This window comes from Ceratotherium simum, chromosome 38 (genome assembly GCF_057802395.1).
Source record: "Ceratotherium simum simum isolate JZ-2026a chromosome 38, ASM5780239v1, whole genome shotgun sequence".
Lineage (NCBI taxonomy): Eukaryota > Metazoa > Chordata > Mammalia > Perissodactyla > Rhinocerotidae > Ceratotherium > Ceratotherium simum.
In genome coordinates, this window is record NC_141937.1 from 9,440,734 (window position 1) to 9,459,876 (window position 19,143).

At 42.9% G+C, this 19,143-nt stretch overlaps 1 protein-coding gene across 1 annotated transcript in view; it reads left to right on the top strand.

Annotated features, from left to right (window-relative positions):
• Nucleotides 1-19,143, top strand: part of EZR (ezrin) — a 50,447-nt gene that overhangs the window by 12,832 nt on the left and 18,472 nt on the right. Inside the window, exons 3-5 of the mRNA XM_087425079.1 lie at nucleotides 13,539-13,622; nucleotides 17,323-17,418; nucleotides 18,292-18,566. Of these exons, the coding sequence (XP_087281205.1) occupies nucleotides 13,539-13,622; nucleotides 17,323-17,418; nucleotides 18,292-18,566 (455 nt within the window). The remainder of the gene's footprint in view (nucleotides 1-13,538; nucleotides 13,623-17,322; nucleotides 17,419-18,291; nucleotides 18,567-19,143) is intronic.

Consider the following 19,143-nt stretch of genomic DNA (forward strand, 5'->3'; position numbering starts at 1 on the left):
TTCCCTCAAACAGCGGGTTAGCAAAGGAATTATGTTGTTTTGACATTTTTGTTCTTTCTTAGGCTTTTCCCCTCACTAGATTAGAAAGGAAAAACTCTTCACAGACTTCTAAATTTACAAAGAAAATAGTGCATTCCAGGTGGGTAGTGAAATTTAGTCTATAGGTCTTTAATTTCCTCTGTTTTATGAACCTAGAATTAAAAACCACAGTTTTTCATTCAGCGTGTGATAGCTGTCTTGGCCCTGTCTCTTACTTTTGTTTTTTATGGGATCGTAAATTTGTGGATATAATTAACTTCACTTTTCAGTGAACTAAATTGGTGCTGAAGTATGTATGACACATTTTGTAAAACTGAAATTACATGTCACAGAATCAAGACTTCACAAGCTTATTAGATAAAGAGAAAGTGACCTTGAATGATCCTTTATTTTACCTGCCCTGGGGTGGGGAGAGAAGGATGTGTAGATTATTTGCGTTTCTGGAAAGGAATAGTTTCTTTTGCAGAAAGTGACATTCTTTGCTTCTCTTTCCCCTTTCCTGTGTAAAGTGGTGTCTAAGCATTCCAATTTAGTTTCCATATTAAATTTACACACACAGTGTATGTCATTCCCGGTGTAGAAAAAGTTGGTTCCTACTCACAAAACATGGATCTTAAAAGTAGACAGCTGACAGGTATCAGGAATATTACTGTTACGTGCTGTTAGCAGGTCAGAAAATGCCCACCAGCATTGCTCTGCAGCACACACAGACTTGGAGCTTGAGTGAGAGTGAGGATCCTCAGCCATCTGGAAGCATTTTCTTACTGCCTCAGTGTCCTTCCAGAAGCTGTACCGTCAGCCCATGATCAGTGGGGAGGGCTCAGCACAAAAGGGTCCCAACTCAGTTTTATAGTGAGGCAGCTCTCTTTTTAATGAGACCGTTCAGAAAGTTCCCTTCTAGCTCTAAGATCAATCATGATTTTCTCTGGTTATAATCAGCACGAACAAGACTGGTTTGTCGCTTCTGTATTGTTAAGCAGCCTCGGCTGACAGGAAGTGGGTCTGAGAGCAGGAAGTGGCTTATTTTCAGAGGCAAAAGGAGCTATTTAAAAAGACTAGGGATTTCATGACATGTTCTTGAAATTATGGGATGGATATTAGATGATCTGGGCGCTTCCTTCATATATACTTTTACATAATTTTTACTCTGGAATTTGGAAATACAAACTTTTCAAAAGTTGAAGACCATTGACTTTTATCGAAAGTACAACTTTAGGAATAACATTTAAGAGCTGTACAAATATAAATATTTTTAGGGGCTGATTACCAGAAGTTGAGGAAGTTGTGTAAACCTCTCTGGGCCTCTGTTTCCTCAGCCTTTGAAAAGAAAGTGGTCAGACTAGAATAACTGGACACCTCACCGAGCAGTACCCCCTCACAGTCCCCTACAAGAGTGACACCTGGTCACTATTTCAGTTGTTCTACTCATAACATATACACGTGTATACCATAGAAATACGGTATAAAATATAACATAATGTAGATACCCAAACGTTAAAGTTTTTGGAAATTCTAAGACCCAGCTCTCCTGTTACTACCATGCCCTGCTGCTGTCTGCATATTAAGAGTTGAGCTTTTACATTGCCAGCTTAGCCTAGGGGTGGTGGAGGAGTATGCGGTGTTAATTTTCATGATTAACTTTGTTACCCTCAAAATTCCTTAAAGTGACATTGAATTCTCTGTGAAATGAGGGCAGTGCCCACCCCATGGTGCCCTGACGCTGTCAGGGTCAGGGCCGGGGTCCTGGCACAGACACCGCCGTTCCTCCAAGTTAAAATTTATACGTTTCCTAAAACTAGATAGGTAGGACTGTGCCTAACCTGAACTAAGAAACTTTCCTTATAGCTTCTTGTTTATAATAGAGTTAAGTTGGCTCATTTGACTTTGAACTCTGTCCTTATGACCTTGCCTTTCCTTAGTAATTAGCACCTGGGCAAACACTAACCAGTGACCTCTGTTTTACACCTCCATCAAGAAGGAATTGGAGGGGAGGGCAGGATTGTTTCAATCCAGAAGGATGACTTAGCCTGAGGCACTAGATGGTGGAAAATTAATTTAGTTTCTTGATACATACAACGGAATTTAGAGTCATTCCATTGACGGACGGTCAGCATCCATCCTCATGTAGCCTAAGTTGAATTTTCCTGCTGGGCAGATGACCACCCTCACAAGGGATGGAGTGTCTAGAGCTCCATGACGGGCACAGGAGACTGGAGAGCAGTCAACACCAGCATCACCCAGTCGTTCTCAGTACTTCATACTCCCAGGAGTAGCGGGACTGCCCCTCCGTGATTCCTAGGAAAGTTGTAGAAATAACAGAACTCTGGGCCACCACTTTGACCTCCGTGGGAGTTGTCTCAGGTGGACTCTTGTCAGCTCTAACATTTGATAGTTTTATTGTCCCTATTACTAGGCAATAAAAGACTAGACTATTATTAGTATTGTATAATCCTATGAAACTGTGAAAACTTTATCAGAATATGAATTTTGTATCCATCCCACCCATCTGTCTTGGTTAGTTTGTTGTGCTATAGACAAAATGATGATGCACAGAATTTTTACTGACTTGCCTGCCGATTTTTGTTATAATTAATTCCACAGATTTTTTAGAAGATTGTGGACCTAAATGACCAGTTTTTTTTGGCGTCTGAAAATTTTCCTAAGCCTTAACAAGCAAGTCAATTTCTTCACCTTCGTTCTCAGTTTCTTCTTTTACCTTGAAAGAGAAGACAACATAAAATGATGTGATTGGGTATAATTTGAACTTAAAATGATGTGATTGGGTATAATTTGAACTTAAGATACAGAGGAGCTTGAAAGAAAGGAATAGTGGTATTAGAAGTCTTTATCCATCGGTTTACAGGTTTGCGGTAGGGTTATGTTATTAGTAAGATGTATTTGTACTGTTATTTCCACCTTCCCTAAAGGTCAGTAAACCTCAAGAAGTCTGTCAAGAGCCAGAGCTTAAACATGCGTCCCTGGAATTTCTAGCTTTGAGCCCAGCTTGCCTTCGGGCGCGTGGTGACATGTTGCTGCTGCTATTGGTGGGAACCCTGTGGAGAGGGACCACTACCTCCTGACTCTTGACTGACAAGTGGGGTTGTTGATGCCTTTGCCAGTGCAGTATCAGGTTAATATGGCCTTTACTCCCTTTAATGAAAAGTTGTGTTTTAAGGATCACATTTCTATTTTACTTGTCTTCTCTGTACAATAACGTTTTGGTATTTTGCTAAGTACCTTCTAATAGCAACATATCGGTTTTTATTTTGGCCTCTCTGTCCTTAAAAGAAAGGTGTGCAGCAGGGTGCTTTCTGGACTGCCTATCTTGAATAAAAGTTGGACACTTCTGGCTCTATGCTTGTTAGAAACATTATAACAATGTAAAATATAGTCATTGGGTTTTTTTTTTTTAAGATGCTGTATGGAATTAAATAAGACATCTTCTTCTTCCCCTTGCCCCCCCCGCCCCCAGTACATAGTTGTGTATAGTTGTAAGTTCTTGTAGTTCTTCTGTGTGAGCTGCCGCCACAGCATGGCTACTGACAGACGAGTGGTGTGGTTCTGCATCTGGGAACAGAACCCAGGCCACCGAAGCAGAGCACACCGAACTGTAACCACTAGGCCATCAGGGCTGGCTCTGGATTTTCAATGGCAACTGCTTTTATATAATTTTGTTGTTTATTTTGTGGTACTGGGAGCAGCACTGCACATTTAACTAAGATAAACATTCATTTTATATAATACAGTCATGCATTGCTTAACGACAGGGACACGTTCTAAGAAATGCATTGTTAGGTGAGTTCATCATTGTGAACATCATGGAGTGCACTAACACAAACCTAGATGGTACAGCCTACTACACACCTAGGCTCTATGGTACTAATCTTATGGGACCACTGTCGTATATGTGATGTGGTCCCTCGATGACTGAGACGTCGTTATGCGGTGAGTGACTGTAGATAAGAAACAAAGTTGCCTTTTAAATAGTAGCCATTACTGTGGCACTCCAAAAAGGTTTGGTGATAGAGAGGGAGAACTAAAAACAAAAAACCCCTTGGCCTTTGGGGCTTTCCAACTTTGCCATCCTTGGCTGAATTCACGTGTCTGCATTTCTACACTAAGCTGATTAAGGTTCGCTAAGTTAGTGGTAATGTTTTACAGAGGTTGGTTATTTGTTAGCCAGCATTTGTGAAAAATGACCCCAGCTTGTCATAGCTAATGCTGTGATTTATTGAGTTGGAGTATTGTTCATCGGGACTGATTTTTACCTTTCTCAAAACCAAGGAGATCAGGATCCAGAGAGACTAAAATAGGGATCCATGTGTTGGGATACAGAGTTTCAGTAAGAAAAACCTGTCTCTGCAACTGTACTCTAGTACTGGTGAACAAAAATTTAGTATAGATGTTTTCACATAATGGAATATAAATAGTAGCAGTAAATACAGTCATCTAGCCGAAAGGAGTTGTGTCGAAAGGAGTTGTGTCTTGTGTCGTTTTGTGTGCTTAGGATGCTAGCCTCTTTCCCTGAGGGCAGAGGCTGGCTGGGTTGGCCTCACCCCGGAGCTGGGTAGAGCTGTAGATTTATGGGCCCATTCCGCCCTCCTGAGTCAGAATCTCTGGGCCTGCAGCCCAGGAAGCTGTTTCAACAAGCTCTCCAGGTAATTCTCTTGCATGTTCCAGTTTGAAAACCACTGCCTTAGAGGAGCCTGGAGGTCCCAGGGAACAGCATCTAAGGTGTGGCCATCCGTATTTCCTAAGCAGTTACTAAGGGACACCAGACTCCATAAAACATGTCTGGTGTTGCCACGTTTCCTTGTGCAGCAGTGGACGGGGCTCTGCAGGGGTTTATGTTAATCCAAGAAAGTCTGAAATATAAAGATAGTGTTCAGTTTTTTAAAAAAAAAATTGGGGGTACTTAAATTGAGTGCTAGCTGTGGCATGCTCAGTACCATTAGAGTTAAATGTGGAACAGAAGGTTCAGTCTCTGCTTAAAATTTCGGGGAAGAACATGATTTGCCCGGGAGGACCCTGAACAACAGCCTAGGTTCTCACCTCTGCTCCGTGGTGGGTCAGCTCCCCAGTGCCACTGCCTCTTTGTGAAGTGAGAGAGTAGGCCGGGATCCCTGATGGCTAAAATTACTGCTGGCCGCAGGAGAGAGTGGGTGTGGGAGTGGAAGATTCAGTATTTCCTACTGTGTTCTCATCAGTTTGTTTGGCAGCTGGTACCTTCTTCCTGAGAACAGAATATTTTCATTTACTACAACATAAGCAAAAACGGTAAACTTAAATTGAATTTTAGTTTCTAAACATTGATTTTCTTTTATCTTTGTTTCCCCCTAAGATTTTTTTATTCTTATCAATTGGAATACCAAATTGACCGTAGATAGTCTAGTTCAATGACATTGTTTTCCAGCTGTTTCATATTTACAGTCACTAAAGTAACATATCAAGTAGTAAGATACCCAACCCCAATGTCCATCAACTGATGCATGGATAGACAAAAGTGATAGACCCAGACAGTGGAATATTGTTCAGCAATAAAAAAGGAATGAAGCACTGATCTTGCTACAACATGGATGAGGTTTGAAAACATTACGCTAAGTGACCGAAGCAAGTCACAAAAGACCACATGTTATATGATTTCTCTTTGTAAGAAACGTCCAGAATAGGGAAGTCTATGGAAACAGAAAGTAGATTCGTGGTTGCTGGGGCTGGGGGAAGGAGTGATGGGGAATGACTGCTAATGGATATGGGGTTTCTTTCTGGGGTGATGAAATGTTCTAAAATTAGGTAGTGGTGTTGGTTGCATAACTCTGAATATGTTAATAATCACTGAAATGCACATTTTAAATGGGTGAATTTTATAGTATGTAAATTTCAACAAAGCTGTTATAAAAAAGTGCATAATGACTCAATGTGAAAATCAAAATACAATATTGGCTCTATAATTATTTAAGTGAACCAAAATAGCATCTGAAAAGGCTTTTCTAATTCATTTATTATCAGTTGTGCGAATTTTTCCTTGTCATATGCGTCTGCTTTTCTTCACCCATTTGTGGGAGAAAGTTTACTGTACCTACTTCCTATCAGAGACTTTCTAAGTATTTGAAAGGTCTTATCCAAATATTTGAAAGCCATTAGAAGTTGCTGAAGTGGCACCTTCGGAAGAGGGCTGGAATGTTGGAAAACAGCACTGACATTCTCAGTGATTATGAAAGGTCATGCTGTCAATGTAATCTTCGTGGCGCTCACATAGTTGTACTCAGACTAATTTTTGAGTAAATGCAGGTGTGATAATATAGGGAGTAATCTGTTATCGCTGAATCCACTGCCTGAATTTCAAACATTCGTTCAAATGTTACCATTTGAATTTCCCTGTCCATTTTACATGGTTTTCCTGATTTTTGAGTACGTAGGAAAATCATGGCCAACTTTTGTTCCACCTGCATTATTCTAACTACGAAAATTAAACTTGGTGGCTTTGTCTAAGAAGATGTAAACGGTTGCTTTTCTGTGAAGTTTGTGGAGGAATCAATCTTGAACTTTTCCCTCCTGTCTTGGTCTTTAATGCATTTTGAATTTATTCTGTAAAAGACTTGATCGGAGAGGTAATCTTAAACCAAGTTTAAAATATTTCAGGAGGAAATGAACACTTCCCAAAGGAAAAACTGCATAACTAGATTTATTTACCAAAATGAGGCGAAGAATGAGGGAGATAATTTGACAGCCAAAGATTCGGCAATGTGGGTTAGAAGTAAAATACAGTATTTCATTGTCAACTCTATATCTTTTTTTACACCTCTCAGACTCTTAGAAGGCATTTTAGATACCATTTTGATAAAATTAATCTAGGAAGACTCAAAACTCCTGTTTTCCAAAGTATATTCTGAAAAGTACTGGTCCTTTGGGATAGTCCAGGGAAAAACCTCTGTGGGCAGAACAGTCTGGCACCCTCCTGGGATTTCACAATTTGCATTAACACAGCAAAGGCGCTCAAAAGCCCTTCAGTTAGAGAGAGAAAGAAAAAAGAAACAAAGAACCTTAATTTATGTGACCTCAAAATATGCGCCCCCATCACCTCCTTGTGGCTCTCCCCTTAAATTCGGATAATTTGCAGAAAACTGCACAGCCACTGACTTGGTGTCAGAAGTCACTCAGATAATTTTTACGTTGTAGAATGTTAGAGCTGGAAGATCCCTGACAGAGAAAATCGTTTCCAATTACTTCATTTGACAAACGAGCGGAGAAGTGGCCTCCTTCAGACTGCGGCCCGCCGGGCAGAGGTGGCCTGGCTGCCTGGGCCAGCGAGGCGGGTGTCCGCCGCCCTGCTGTCCGGCCTGTCTGGTCATGACTGCTCGGCTGCGTGAGGGAATGAGCAAAGGGGTCAGTGGATTTGTTTTGTTTTAATACGGTGAATTTTTATTGAGTTTATTTTTTTAAAAAAACAGATTGGGGTTGAACACCTGTAATTCTCTTTTATGTTGGAAGAAGAGACGGCAGTTGCATTGGAGCAGTAAAACCTGTGCTGCTGTGTGTCCGGCTGGAGAGTTACATTCCCCCTCCTGGAAGTGTGAAAACAGGTGTAAGCTTTTCATTCGTCCATGAAAACAGTCTCCGGGCCAGCTGGTCACAGTATTGGCATTTTCTCAGGAATCTTCCCGTTCCGTCTGCCTGCATCCCCTAAGGAGTCCGCCTCCCCGGATTCCTCACAGCTCTGGCGCTAATTGCGCTCCCGGCATCTCACCTTGTGCCTTTGGACTTGAGACCCAGCATTTCAGAGCTGGAAGGGACTTCCAATCGTCTAGTCCAAACCCTCTTTTTGCAGATAAAGGGGCTGAGGCCCAGTGGGAGGGAGTCATCTGCCCGAGGTCCTCAGGAGGTCACAGCACCAGGTCTCAGGCCTCCCCGTTCCAGTGATCCGTGAATTCCGCTGGTCCTCAGAATCACTTGAGTGGCTTAAAAAAATACAGATTCTTGGGCTGTGGCCCAGAAACTCGGGTGTTTGAAAAGCTGCTCTGGGGGTTCTAATAGTTAGTCCTGTTTGGGAACGACTATGGTGTATGACAGCTATTGGAGGTCCATCCTATTTTTAAGTCTAAGCGGCTCAAGGGCAGGCAGTCTGACTCCCCTCCAGTCCTCAGTGGCCCACGTGGCATCAGTGCACCCAGTAGGCATTTGGTTGGTGTTTGTAGAGTACGCGAGCCCCAAAGGCATACAAGGTGTTCACTAGCTGGGGTGGGCCGGCAATGTAAGAATACAGCTATTGTGTTCATCAGCGTGCAGTTTGGTCATTTTGAGCGGAGCTAACCCATAATAAAAACAGCAAATAGAATTTTTTAAAGAATAGATTATTAAGCAGAGGGAGGATAGAGAATATTAGAATTAGCTTTCCATTATCTTCATTAAGACCCAGGTTTGTGTGTTGGATCCTGATATTAAATAATATATGTGTTATATAGTCAAATGGCCTGGTGCAAATACCTGTGAAACTCTGGTCATTATTCATGGGGAAAAAAGGTGCACAGCGTGTCGCTTAAATTTAAGAGGAAGTTGCTTAAATTTAAAAAATTTAAGAAGTTTTAAATTTAGCCAGTTTTGTTAGTTCCTGTTTTAGAAATAAAAGGTCATTCAATCCAATTTTTGTTTTTAGGCATTTGTCTCACAAATACTGATATTCTAGTCATAGATCAGAAACTTACCTCTCCTCCTGAAGTGAAAACACAACTCACCTACTAAGCTAGGCTCTATCGGGGGCAAAAAAGAAGATTTTTCTGCTAAATAACAGTCTGTGAAAAATATACATATACTCGTGAGAGCCTCATTTTCCTTGAGGGGTTCAGGCATCTTCGATACCAAGGTTTCCTGACTTGTGTCTAAGATAAGTCATCGTATTCTAAAATTCTGACATAGTATGCAGCTGTAGAAAGACCTCATTATTTTTAATCTGTAGAGGGCTAACTTAACTCCCATATCTAAACTTATTTGTGAATTCCCTTTATAAATATTGGAGTAGAATTATATCTGGTTCCTCATATGTTCTAACATTTTAGAATTCTAAATATGGCTTTGTGTCTTAGCTTCAAGTGGAATAGCATTTGAAGGGGAGACATGAATTATTAAATTATCGTCTACACCATCAACCACGTGGTTCTTTGTGCCTATGTGTGGGGCGGGGGGTACATGAGCAAAATTAAACCTTAATCACTGCCATCGCCTCCAAACAAAGAATGTTAGAAAGGCTTTTAGTGTTTTGGCAAGCCTGGAATAAGCACTGCCTTTTGGGGGTAGACTTTAAATGACTAACTGCATACTCTGTATACACACCTGTATCATACATTACTGTGTGACTTTGCTGTCTTCAGCAAATATTGCCTTTGATAAAAGTGTGCGATCTAGGGGGACACACCCAGACAATAAAAATTGGAGAGCATGCGCTCTTTTCCCAATCTTTGCACATGATTTGGGTTTGTGTGGTGGTATGTTTAAGCCCATGGACCTCTGGCTTTTTGTGGGACCGCTCTCGCATTTATGGAGCATAACCACACAATCTCACTTTATTTCTATGGCACCATTGCAAATACGAGTGCCAGCTTTTATCCAAGTACGTTGAGTTCACTAAAAACAATTGCTTACCGTGGAAAATGTAACACAAAGGTAATAAAAAGAAGAGTTGGGATTTAGATATGTTTCTTTAATTGCCAAAGCCTGATTTCTTTTAAAGCCCCTGGATAAGTGGACCAAAATATGTATATAAATGGTCCTGTCATCTGAGTAATCGTTTCATTTTAAACTTTGGTAACAGTTGATGCTATATTTCAGGACATTATTAAAGATCTGTACAATTGAAAGCAATCTTAGTAGTCTTTCTAAACATCCGTAACACTCTATTGATTAAGGCGTTGCCATGCTGTGGTCCTTAATCTAGGTAGGAGCCTCCCCTTTGCCCCAGAGAGCCTTTGGAAATGTGTGTGAGAGGGTACTTTTAGAAGCCCCAGTGACTGGGGACACCTGTGTTTAGTGGGTGGGCTCAGGGATGGGAAACACTCTGCAGTACTTGAGATAGTTTTATAGGGTGACTGTGCTGCCCAGAATACCAGTAGCAGCCCCCGAGAGAAACACTCGCAGGGCGTTGACCACTCCAGTGATACACAAGCCCATTAAGGCAGAACAGCTCGGCCATTGATCATCAACATACTGTTCATGCACGGATTGTTTAGATTTCCTGAGTTCTCCCATCTCAAGCTCTATATCAAGATTGTAGGGCATACACTGTATATGATATACACATCTGTTGACTAAAATTAACTTGAAAATAAGGCAACAAAGCACTAAGATAAGGATACTTAAAAGTTAATTTGAGTTTTCTGGGATCAAGCCTGGTACCAAATAGATCCTCCATAGCCAAACAGATACTTCATATTTGACCAGAATAATGCAGTTGAGCTTCTTGATATAGAAAATCACTAAGAACCCTAGATGTGCAGAAATAAATACAAAAATATATAAATGATAGAGAATTTAAAGCATGTGGAAAATGAGATGCAAAAACAAGGGTTATTTTCCATGGAATGAGATGACTTTATATACATTAAATAAACGTCTTATAAAAGTAGAAATATATTAAGGTTTAAAAAAAAAGGATTGTCAAAAATTCAGTTTCAAGAATAATATGTTGTACATTTGACAAATAATTTAAGATCAGAGAAAAGACTGTACAGCATGATGAAAATACACATATGTTGATTAACATTGATTTTGTAATTTTAGGAGAGTTTCTGAAAATAAAACTTGTGGCGCATCCCTGAATCAGAACTGGGAATTACTCCTTTTGACAGGGCCGGTGCACCAAACAATGGAGGAAAAGCCTGTTTGCTTCCTGTTGCTTGTCCCGATTTTATTTGTTACTGCAGAGCCGGAGGACAATTTTATTTGTCACTGCCGCCTGTGTTTGAGGTCCTATACCAGACTTCATGATTGCCCCTGAGTGTGAGAGCACGAGGAAAGAAGTCTGTGGAAAGACCAGACCAACTAAGACAGCAAAATGGCTTGTGTTGGAGCTGCCAGGGCTCAGATTAAGTCCTCGTCATGGGAGGTGTGGTTTATACAGAGCTCCTCAATGAGCTTCATTTTGAAGAAGTTCCCTTTCTACTTACTACCGGCTTGTTACATCCAACCTCAGTAAAAGGATTCATTTAACTGGTTATTTGCTTTTTCAGGGAGTTGTGTGAACTTTGAGTCAAATATGAACCTGATTCAGAACTTCAAAGTAGTTTTTTCTAAATCCCCATTAATCAGTTTGCAAAATGGTTAATAATGGTGTGATGGTCACCTTTTTATGTTAATAGCTTTGGTCTCAGGAGGTGACATTTTCTTGCTGTTGTCAAATTTAGAAGTGATCAAGATTTAGAATTGACAGTCTGAAATCTCCTATGCACGGACTCTGCTCTTTTATATTTGTCTAAACCAAGGTAGTGGCATTCGGTACAAATTACTGGGTGGTTCAGATTCTGAATCGGAAAATAAAAGAGAAAAAAAAGCATATCTAAGGCCCTGCATTTGTCAGCCACTCCCCCCACCCCCACTTTAGTTTTGAGTGTGATATGTCATCGTGGGCTTATGAGTGTGTAATTTGGAGCTGTGCTTGTTCTGGAGTATTCAACTATGGGGCTGCTTTTCCCATATCTAATATGTGCCCTTGGAATCATAATTGAGAGAGATACCTGCTTTATTGTATGCTTCTTAACAACTCTTTTGTGATTTTTTTAAAATAAATTATTGCCAGCAGGAAAAGAAAGAAACTTATTAGGTTTTTATATTTTAATATAATTGAAGAATTTAAAATATGCCTAATCTTGCTTCTCAAACTTCAGTTCTTTAATTTGTGGACCTGAGATTGGAGGGGAAACTTTTTTTGAGACTCTGGAAAATGAAGACTGGCTTCTCTCTTTTTTTTTTTTTTTTTGTGAGGAAGATCAGCCCTGAGCTAACATCCATGCTAATCCTCCTCTTTTTGCTGAGGAAGACCGGCTCTGAACTAGCATCTATTGCCAATCCTCCTCCTTTTTTTTTTTTTTTTCCCCAAAGCCCCAGTAGATAGTTGTATGTCATAGTTGCACATCCTTCTAGTTGCTGTATGTGGGACGCGGCCTCAGCATGGCCGGAGAAGCGGTACGTCGGTGAGCGCCCGGGATCCGAACCCGGGCTGCCAGCAGCGGAGTGCGCGCACTTAACCGCTAAGCCACGGGGCCAGCCCCCAAGGCTCGCTTCTCTATACTGGTAGTCGCAGTCAGAGAACCTTTATACATACTGGGTGTGGAGCACAGTTTCTCTCAATTATCACAGTCTTGAGTGTTAGGAAAAAAAAATTGTAGCAACTGGTTTTGTTCCTGGAGTAAGAAGTAATGTGGTGAGTCCTGAATGTGTGTCATGCTGGGTACTTAGACCTCCATCAGCTAAGTGTCAGTACAGTTCATCTGTGTCTTCATCACGTTTATGTCGGGTGAGGAAGAATTCAGGACATATGTCTATCTCGCCATTTGTATATTTCACTTGAAAAATGGTGAGAAGCAAGCATTTTTTACTATTATTAAGCGTTCCAGTTGCTCTGTGGCCATGGAATTTTCCTTTGGGACAGTGACATAAAGTAGATTTGTCCCTTTTTCATATGCTAGTAAATCTGGGTTTTCAGAAGTGATAAATTTGAAAACTACCTTGAAATAAATTTTTTCTAAACAAACAACTATGTGGCAACATTAGAGACCATTTTAAGGCCCTCCCATCACCACCCCCTCAATTTCCTGTGGTCTTATCATCCGAATAATACTTCCATTTTTGCATTTTACTTTCATCTTTTGTCTAGATAGAGCTCACACATTTGCATTGATAGGGTACATACCATTTTGCCTGTCATAGTTTTAATTTTTGAACCAATTTTCCCTGTTTCTACTATCTTCATAATTACCATTTCAAATTACTACGTAATAGTCTATCCTCTTTGTGTCTGTAGTCATTTAAGCATTTCTCTCTTCACCATTTAGATGGTTTCGAATGTTGCTGTGATCATTCTGGTATATGGATCCTTCTCTCTCTTTCTTTGATTCACTGCCTTGGTCTGAACTCTCAGGGGAGGCTCGCCGCCCTCGCTGGTGCCTCACTCGACTGTTTTAAGGGTCAACACAGGATGGTGTATGGGAAAATACGTTAACAGTTATCAAAGTATTTTTGTAGAAAAACAGCTCAGATCTAAGAGCAAATGTGCTTTATTAAAGCATAAAGGGCGTACATTTGAATCCAAACTGTGCACATGCTGAGCCTCATCAGCTGTCTCACAATCAGCTGGTGTGTGTGTGTGTGTTGTGACTAGCATGAGAATGGATGTTGAAGAGGAACATGCTCTTGCCATACTGCTAAGTGGCTTTGAGTTGATGTGGAAGGCTCAGGAGATTATTAAGAGAAAAGAACACTCAGTCAAGGATAATTTGTTTTGTTCTGTTTTCTAGATCAATGTCCGAGTTACCACCATGGATGCAGAGCTGGAGTTCGCCATCCAGCCAAATACTACAGGAAAACAGCTTTTTGATCAGGTTGGTCTCTGTGAACTTGAGAGAGAATTCCCATTGAGAAAAAATTTTTGACAATATTTGAATAATTTGGTTTGCTAAGTGCATTCCTTGGTTTGCTGCTGGCTTCTCTTTGTGGAGTAGACCATTTTTCCCCTCTTACCCGGGGGATTCACACTGCTCTAAACCCTCTCCAGGGGTGGCCCCTGTTCACAGCCCCCCAAGAGGAAATTTAGAGGACGCTGTGAAGTCTTCATCAGCACAGCACCGCTTCCAGAAGCTCTGGCTGCCATCCCCCTGGGGTCCTCATGGTCACCCCGGCTGTTTCTTGCCATCTGATCTGCAGGCCAGGGTGCCCTGGGGTCAGATGCCTGAGGGCCAGACTGGAACCAAGCAGGCCACAGTTTCCAGGGTCAGCCCCTCCTTGGCTCTTTCTCCCACCACAGCATCCGTGGGCTCACTCGGATGTCAGCAGACACTTCCCTTGAGCTGGGCACAGGGAGCACATCCACGGTCCAGCGTATTTCTTCTTGAAACCCGAAGATGAAGGCAGAGTTTTAATTAAAACAGTGAAGGCACTGTTTTAATAAGAACAGTGAGCCACCGTGAAGGCTGTGATCACCCTTCCACGGAACAATTCCAAGCTTTTGAGAGAGAGATCTACTTTTCTGGGCTGAGTAAATTCTGCTCTGGGGCCAAGGATCCAGTAGGGCAGCAGGACCGGATGTGGATTTATAAGTCACTTGAACCGTCCCCTGCCTTCCTGAGGGGCTCCCCTGGTAGGAGAAGCAACGTTCAGCATCCACGCACCAAACCCAGGAATTGGAGTGGGTGCTGCTGGGGAAACCTGGGATGTAGAATTTTAGCAAATCTAGAAGCTATGGGTGACCCCACCCCCACCGCCCCGTGCTTGATCAGATCTCCCTCTCATCCCCAAAAGTGAGTGCCCAGTAGATCAGTTCCCCCACGTGCTGCATTCCGTGAGCAGCCCCGCGAGCCCACACTGGTGAGAGGCGCATGGATGTCAGGACGTAGGTGCTGAGTTCTCCGAGGGTGGGTGCGAATGACTCCTCTGCTCTCCCTGCCTCTCCCTGCACTGTTATGTTGAGATTGTCCCCTGGCTCTTCTCACCCAGTAAGGATAAAGACATTTACTGCTCTGAGTGGGGCTGGACTTAGGTTGAACATCTAAAGGTTCCTCCTAAAAGATCATCCTAAAGGAAGTGAAATGGAGCCAGCTGAGCCGTGTGGTATAGTGGTTAGCACACAGGCCAGGTAGGAGGTGCTAGTGTTAGCTCTGCCTGCAGCCATGTGTCCCTCGGTCACATCAGAGTCCTTGTCTATAAATGAGTGGTGGGCTGTCCTCAAGCAAATTTATTTTTAAAGCAGAGATGGCAGCTCTCATTAGGCTCATTATAAAGTTTTGATGTGTCAATCAGTTAGCTTCCCTTACCTCCATCTTCCATGTTGTCTGTGACTAGATTCTAGTCCAGGGCTCTGACTGGATGGAGGGCATCACAGAGCCCAGGCGCAACATGGCGAGGCGGGTGTCCTGATGGGGCCAAGTGGTGAGAAAGGAGTCCCTGTGAGGTGACTCTGGGTGCCCATTGTTTCCGTCATCAAAGTATTTTCCAGCTATTGCTTGAGACTGAGTTAAGTAGACACATCCCTGCGTTTTCCTTTCCAAAAACCTGATATTTAAAACTCTACTGAGGCAGAGATGAAAGAATAGACCCCACGCCTGTTCAGATCCCGCTCCTGTGCTGTGTATCAGCTTTGGGTTAAGCTAAGGACATTGGAGGGAATAGTGAGGGGCATTTTCGAGGAATGTTGGATTGCCCTTGTTGGGAGGATGTCCGGGTTGGCTTTTAGAATGGACTGGAGAAAGGAAGGCTGTTTAATTCTGTTGTGTCATCTTGGGGAAGGCACAGGGATAGAAGAAGTAGGGCTTTGAAGCGCAGAGGACAGTCATCCTGGAAATAGACGGAAGATTCATACTCTAAAGCCAAAAGGCAGGTCAGGGCACCCAGGGACAGGCTTGCACCGAGAGAGCGAGGGTCCTGGGGTATGTCCATGGCGTGCTTCCAGAGTCTGTGATCTGCTCTGTGAAGGGTGCTGGCCACATTGTGGCAGATGGAGAAGGTGAATCTGAGCTGTGGCCCCGAAAATCAGCGAGGGTTGAGGGTCTGACAGGGACGGGGAGGGAAGTCAACTCTACAAGAAATCATTTCAAACTGGTGAGACCCAGACTCAGGCTGCAGTTGGGTAGATAAAGCAGAAAGGCTAGATTGGAGAGAGAGTGATTGCTGAGGTTGTGGGGTTTTCTTGTGCGACTTTGAAACAACCCAAAGAGGAAGGCAAGGTGGGTTTTCTATGCAAGTGATGAGACGGAGGTTTGTGGGACTGGGTATAAAAAAACCTGGTCTTCAAATTCAGCCTTCTCTACAGTTAACTACCATAAAAATAAGACACAGGGTCTCCCAGAAGACTTGGAGTAAAGCACCGTGTAAAAGTCTAAATTTTTTTCATATCACCCATGATGAAGGGTCTTGGTTATAGGCCCCCCTGCCCTTTTTTGGGTGAGTGGAGGGATTGGATGCACAGGTCAGTCCTCTTCATAATAAACAGACTCCTAGAGCTTTAGCAAGCGTCTGGTCCCCACCGACGAAGAAGCAGGCCCAGAGCAGGAGTTTCTTTGGAATCTCAGACTTTATTTTAAGCAAGCGCTCCAGTTACCTGACTTGTCATTTCTAGTGTATTCAGTCCTCTTTCCCTTTAAATATGATGGAAGCCATGTATTTGAAGAATGGTAACCTTTTTTTAAAAAGTTTAACATTAGATGTCATGGAATTTAAAACTATACAGCAAAGCCCTGGGACCCAGTTTTGATGGTGTTCAGCAAGTGTCCACAGCGAGATGCTTTTCTCTTTCCAAGACAAGCATAATGGACCACAGGAGACTTTTTTTCCAGGACTGTGGAGAATTTTTAAATGTGACATCCTCACTGTGACCTGGGGTTGAATTCTGCCTTCCTATATCAGAATTCCAAATTTCTGGAGGTTGGAAGAACACAGGTCACCCCTTGGCATGTGTGAGGCTGAGCACCCGGCTCCCCACCCCTCACTTCCCTGGAAGTTTGCCACCATCTGCCTCCTGCCTTTCTGGGGACTGCTGTGTCCCTGTTCTTAGTTAAACAGAGTCCTGGGCCAACTGGCTGAGACGCAGAGATGGGCAGCCAGAGGACACTTGAGTGTTCCTTGGCTTCACATTGGCAACTTTCAACCCCTTTTCATGTGGGCACACCTGACAGGTGACTTCACACCTGTGACACACACTTTTCACTGGTATATCTGGGTAATGCCCAATTCTTGTGGGCTTGGTGTAACTCACCTGGCTGTCTATACTCAGGAAAGCTTAATGGAGTACCAAGGAGTAGGAATGAAATTTTATAAGATCTTAAGATTTTTTAAGATTTAAAGCTAACCCTGAATCTACTCAAGTTTATATTAAAAATAAATCGTTCATGGCTTTGGGGTGATAGCCTCTGTTGGGAAGAAGTTACCTGAGACAGTGTAGGAGAGGCATGTCAGTGTGACTAAGCAGCTGGCCCCTGGCTCTCTTGGCAAGTCCGCTGTCCCATGCGACCGTGGCTGGTAATAGCCACTGCCCATTCAGAGAGTTTCTCAGGACTGTTTCTGTGCCCCCTCCCCCTGTCTCTCACACAGGTGGTGAAGACTATCGGCCTTCGGGAAGTGTGGTACTTTGGCCTCCAGTATGTGGATAATAAAGGATTTCCTACCTGGTTGAAACTTGATAAAAAGGTAGGTCTGAGTTAACTATTTACAGGCTATTAATTGGGTGTTGGTCTGCTCCGTTGACATTGAAACCAGAGCACCTTACTCTGTCTTTTGTTTTTTGTTCCTTTTTATTTGTGTAAAAGTTTTTATAGATGGAAAGGTTGCAGGTTTCCAGTAAAGGGGGATATTGGTTGGAAATCAGATCCTGGCAAATATTTCTCCTTACTGCTAACTCACTGGAGCATATGATGGTTAATTGCTTAGCTTTTAGTTGACCTTAGGTATTTTTTCAATGAGATTGTTAATCTTATAAACCATGAATCATCCACTGTTTTGTAAGAACCTGTTATTGCTTTGTTTGAACCTGTGGTAGATTGTCTTCCAGCTCGAAAGACTGGATAATCCCATTAACGGTTATAAAGAAAAGCAGTAAGCTAAACATGTTTTCTCCAAACAATTTGAAAATGCCTCTTCTCCTAAATACCTGCTTTCCTGCTATATTACTATAACAGGTCAGGAGGACCGACGGGGATGTGAAAGAGGGGAGGAGCACGAGGAATTATTAAAACTATGATCTGTGGTCCTGGGCTAGACTGGCCCTGTGGACGGGTGCTGGGTTCACAGGTCATTAGGGAAGGTTGTTTCCAAATTCGAGTTCTGGAATTGGTAGCATCATCCCTCAAAAATCAGAGCTCATGGGTCAGTAACTGGCTGTTGCTAGACTTCCAGCTAAGTGTGGGAGTGTAATAGGACTTTAACTGGCCTTTTTTTCCTTACAAAAGGTGACTTTCAGAAAACTGGCTGCAGGACCCTCTTGCGTCAGTGGTTAGACCTGTGTTTGAGAAGGCAGGTCTTGTCTTCTGAATTTGTTGTGAGAGTTTGGCTTCTGTTGTCCAGGTCTCTGCCCAGGAGGTCAGAAAGGAGAATCCTCTCCAGTTCAAGTTCCGGGCCAAGTTCTACCCCGAAGATGTGTCTGAGGAGCTCATCCAGGACATCACGCAGAAGCTCTTCTTCCTCCAAGTGAAGGACGGAATTCTCAGCGATGAGATTTACTGCCCTCCCGAGACCGCAGTGCTCCTCGGCTCCTACGCCGTGCAGGCCAAGTTTGGAGACTACAACAAAGAGACGCACAAGTCTGGGTACCTCAGCTCTGAGCGGCTGATCCCCCAAAGGTGAGCAGGAGGTGGCCCGGCTTGGGTAAGGGCAGTGGTTAGCATCCTCGAAAGGCGTAGGTGGTGTGTTAGAAGAAGCAGTCAGAAGCACAAGGACTTTGTCAAGGGTAAGTGCTCCCTGAGGCTGGGACTGTGGTCACTCCCTAATCGGTCTGTTTGCAGTCATGTGCTCTGGCCTTCAGCAGGCATGACCCAGCACACCGTGTCCCCTACGGCACTGGTGGTCCACCTGAACACGGTCTGTGATGAAGACACGTAGCAGGGTGGGGCCCCTTCCTCACAGGAACTGAAGAGCCCCCGCGTCATTTGGGGATACTGTAACATACTCAAACGTCTTAGCTCTCCCTGGTTGTAATAATTTGGCCTCTGTTAAATCTGTTTGTATTCACTACTGGTCACATAAATTTTACCCCTTTGGGAAGCAGAGGCTTCTTAAAGTAAAATACCTTTTTAAAGTTTTTCCCACAGGACTGGGTTTGTCTCACTCCAGGTTCTTAAATCTTCCAAGTTGTTAATCGTCATAAATAGAAAACCCGCACATTAGGAAGTAGAAACAAATGCTTTTTTGTGGTTTTAT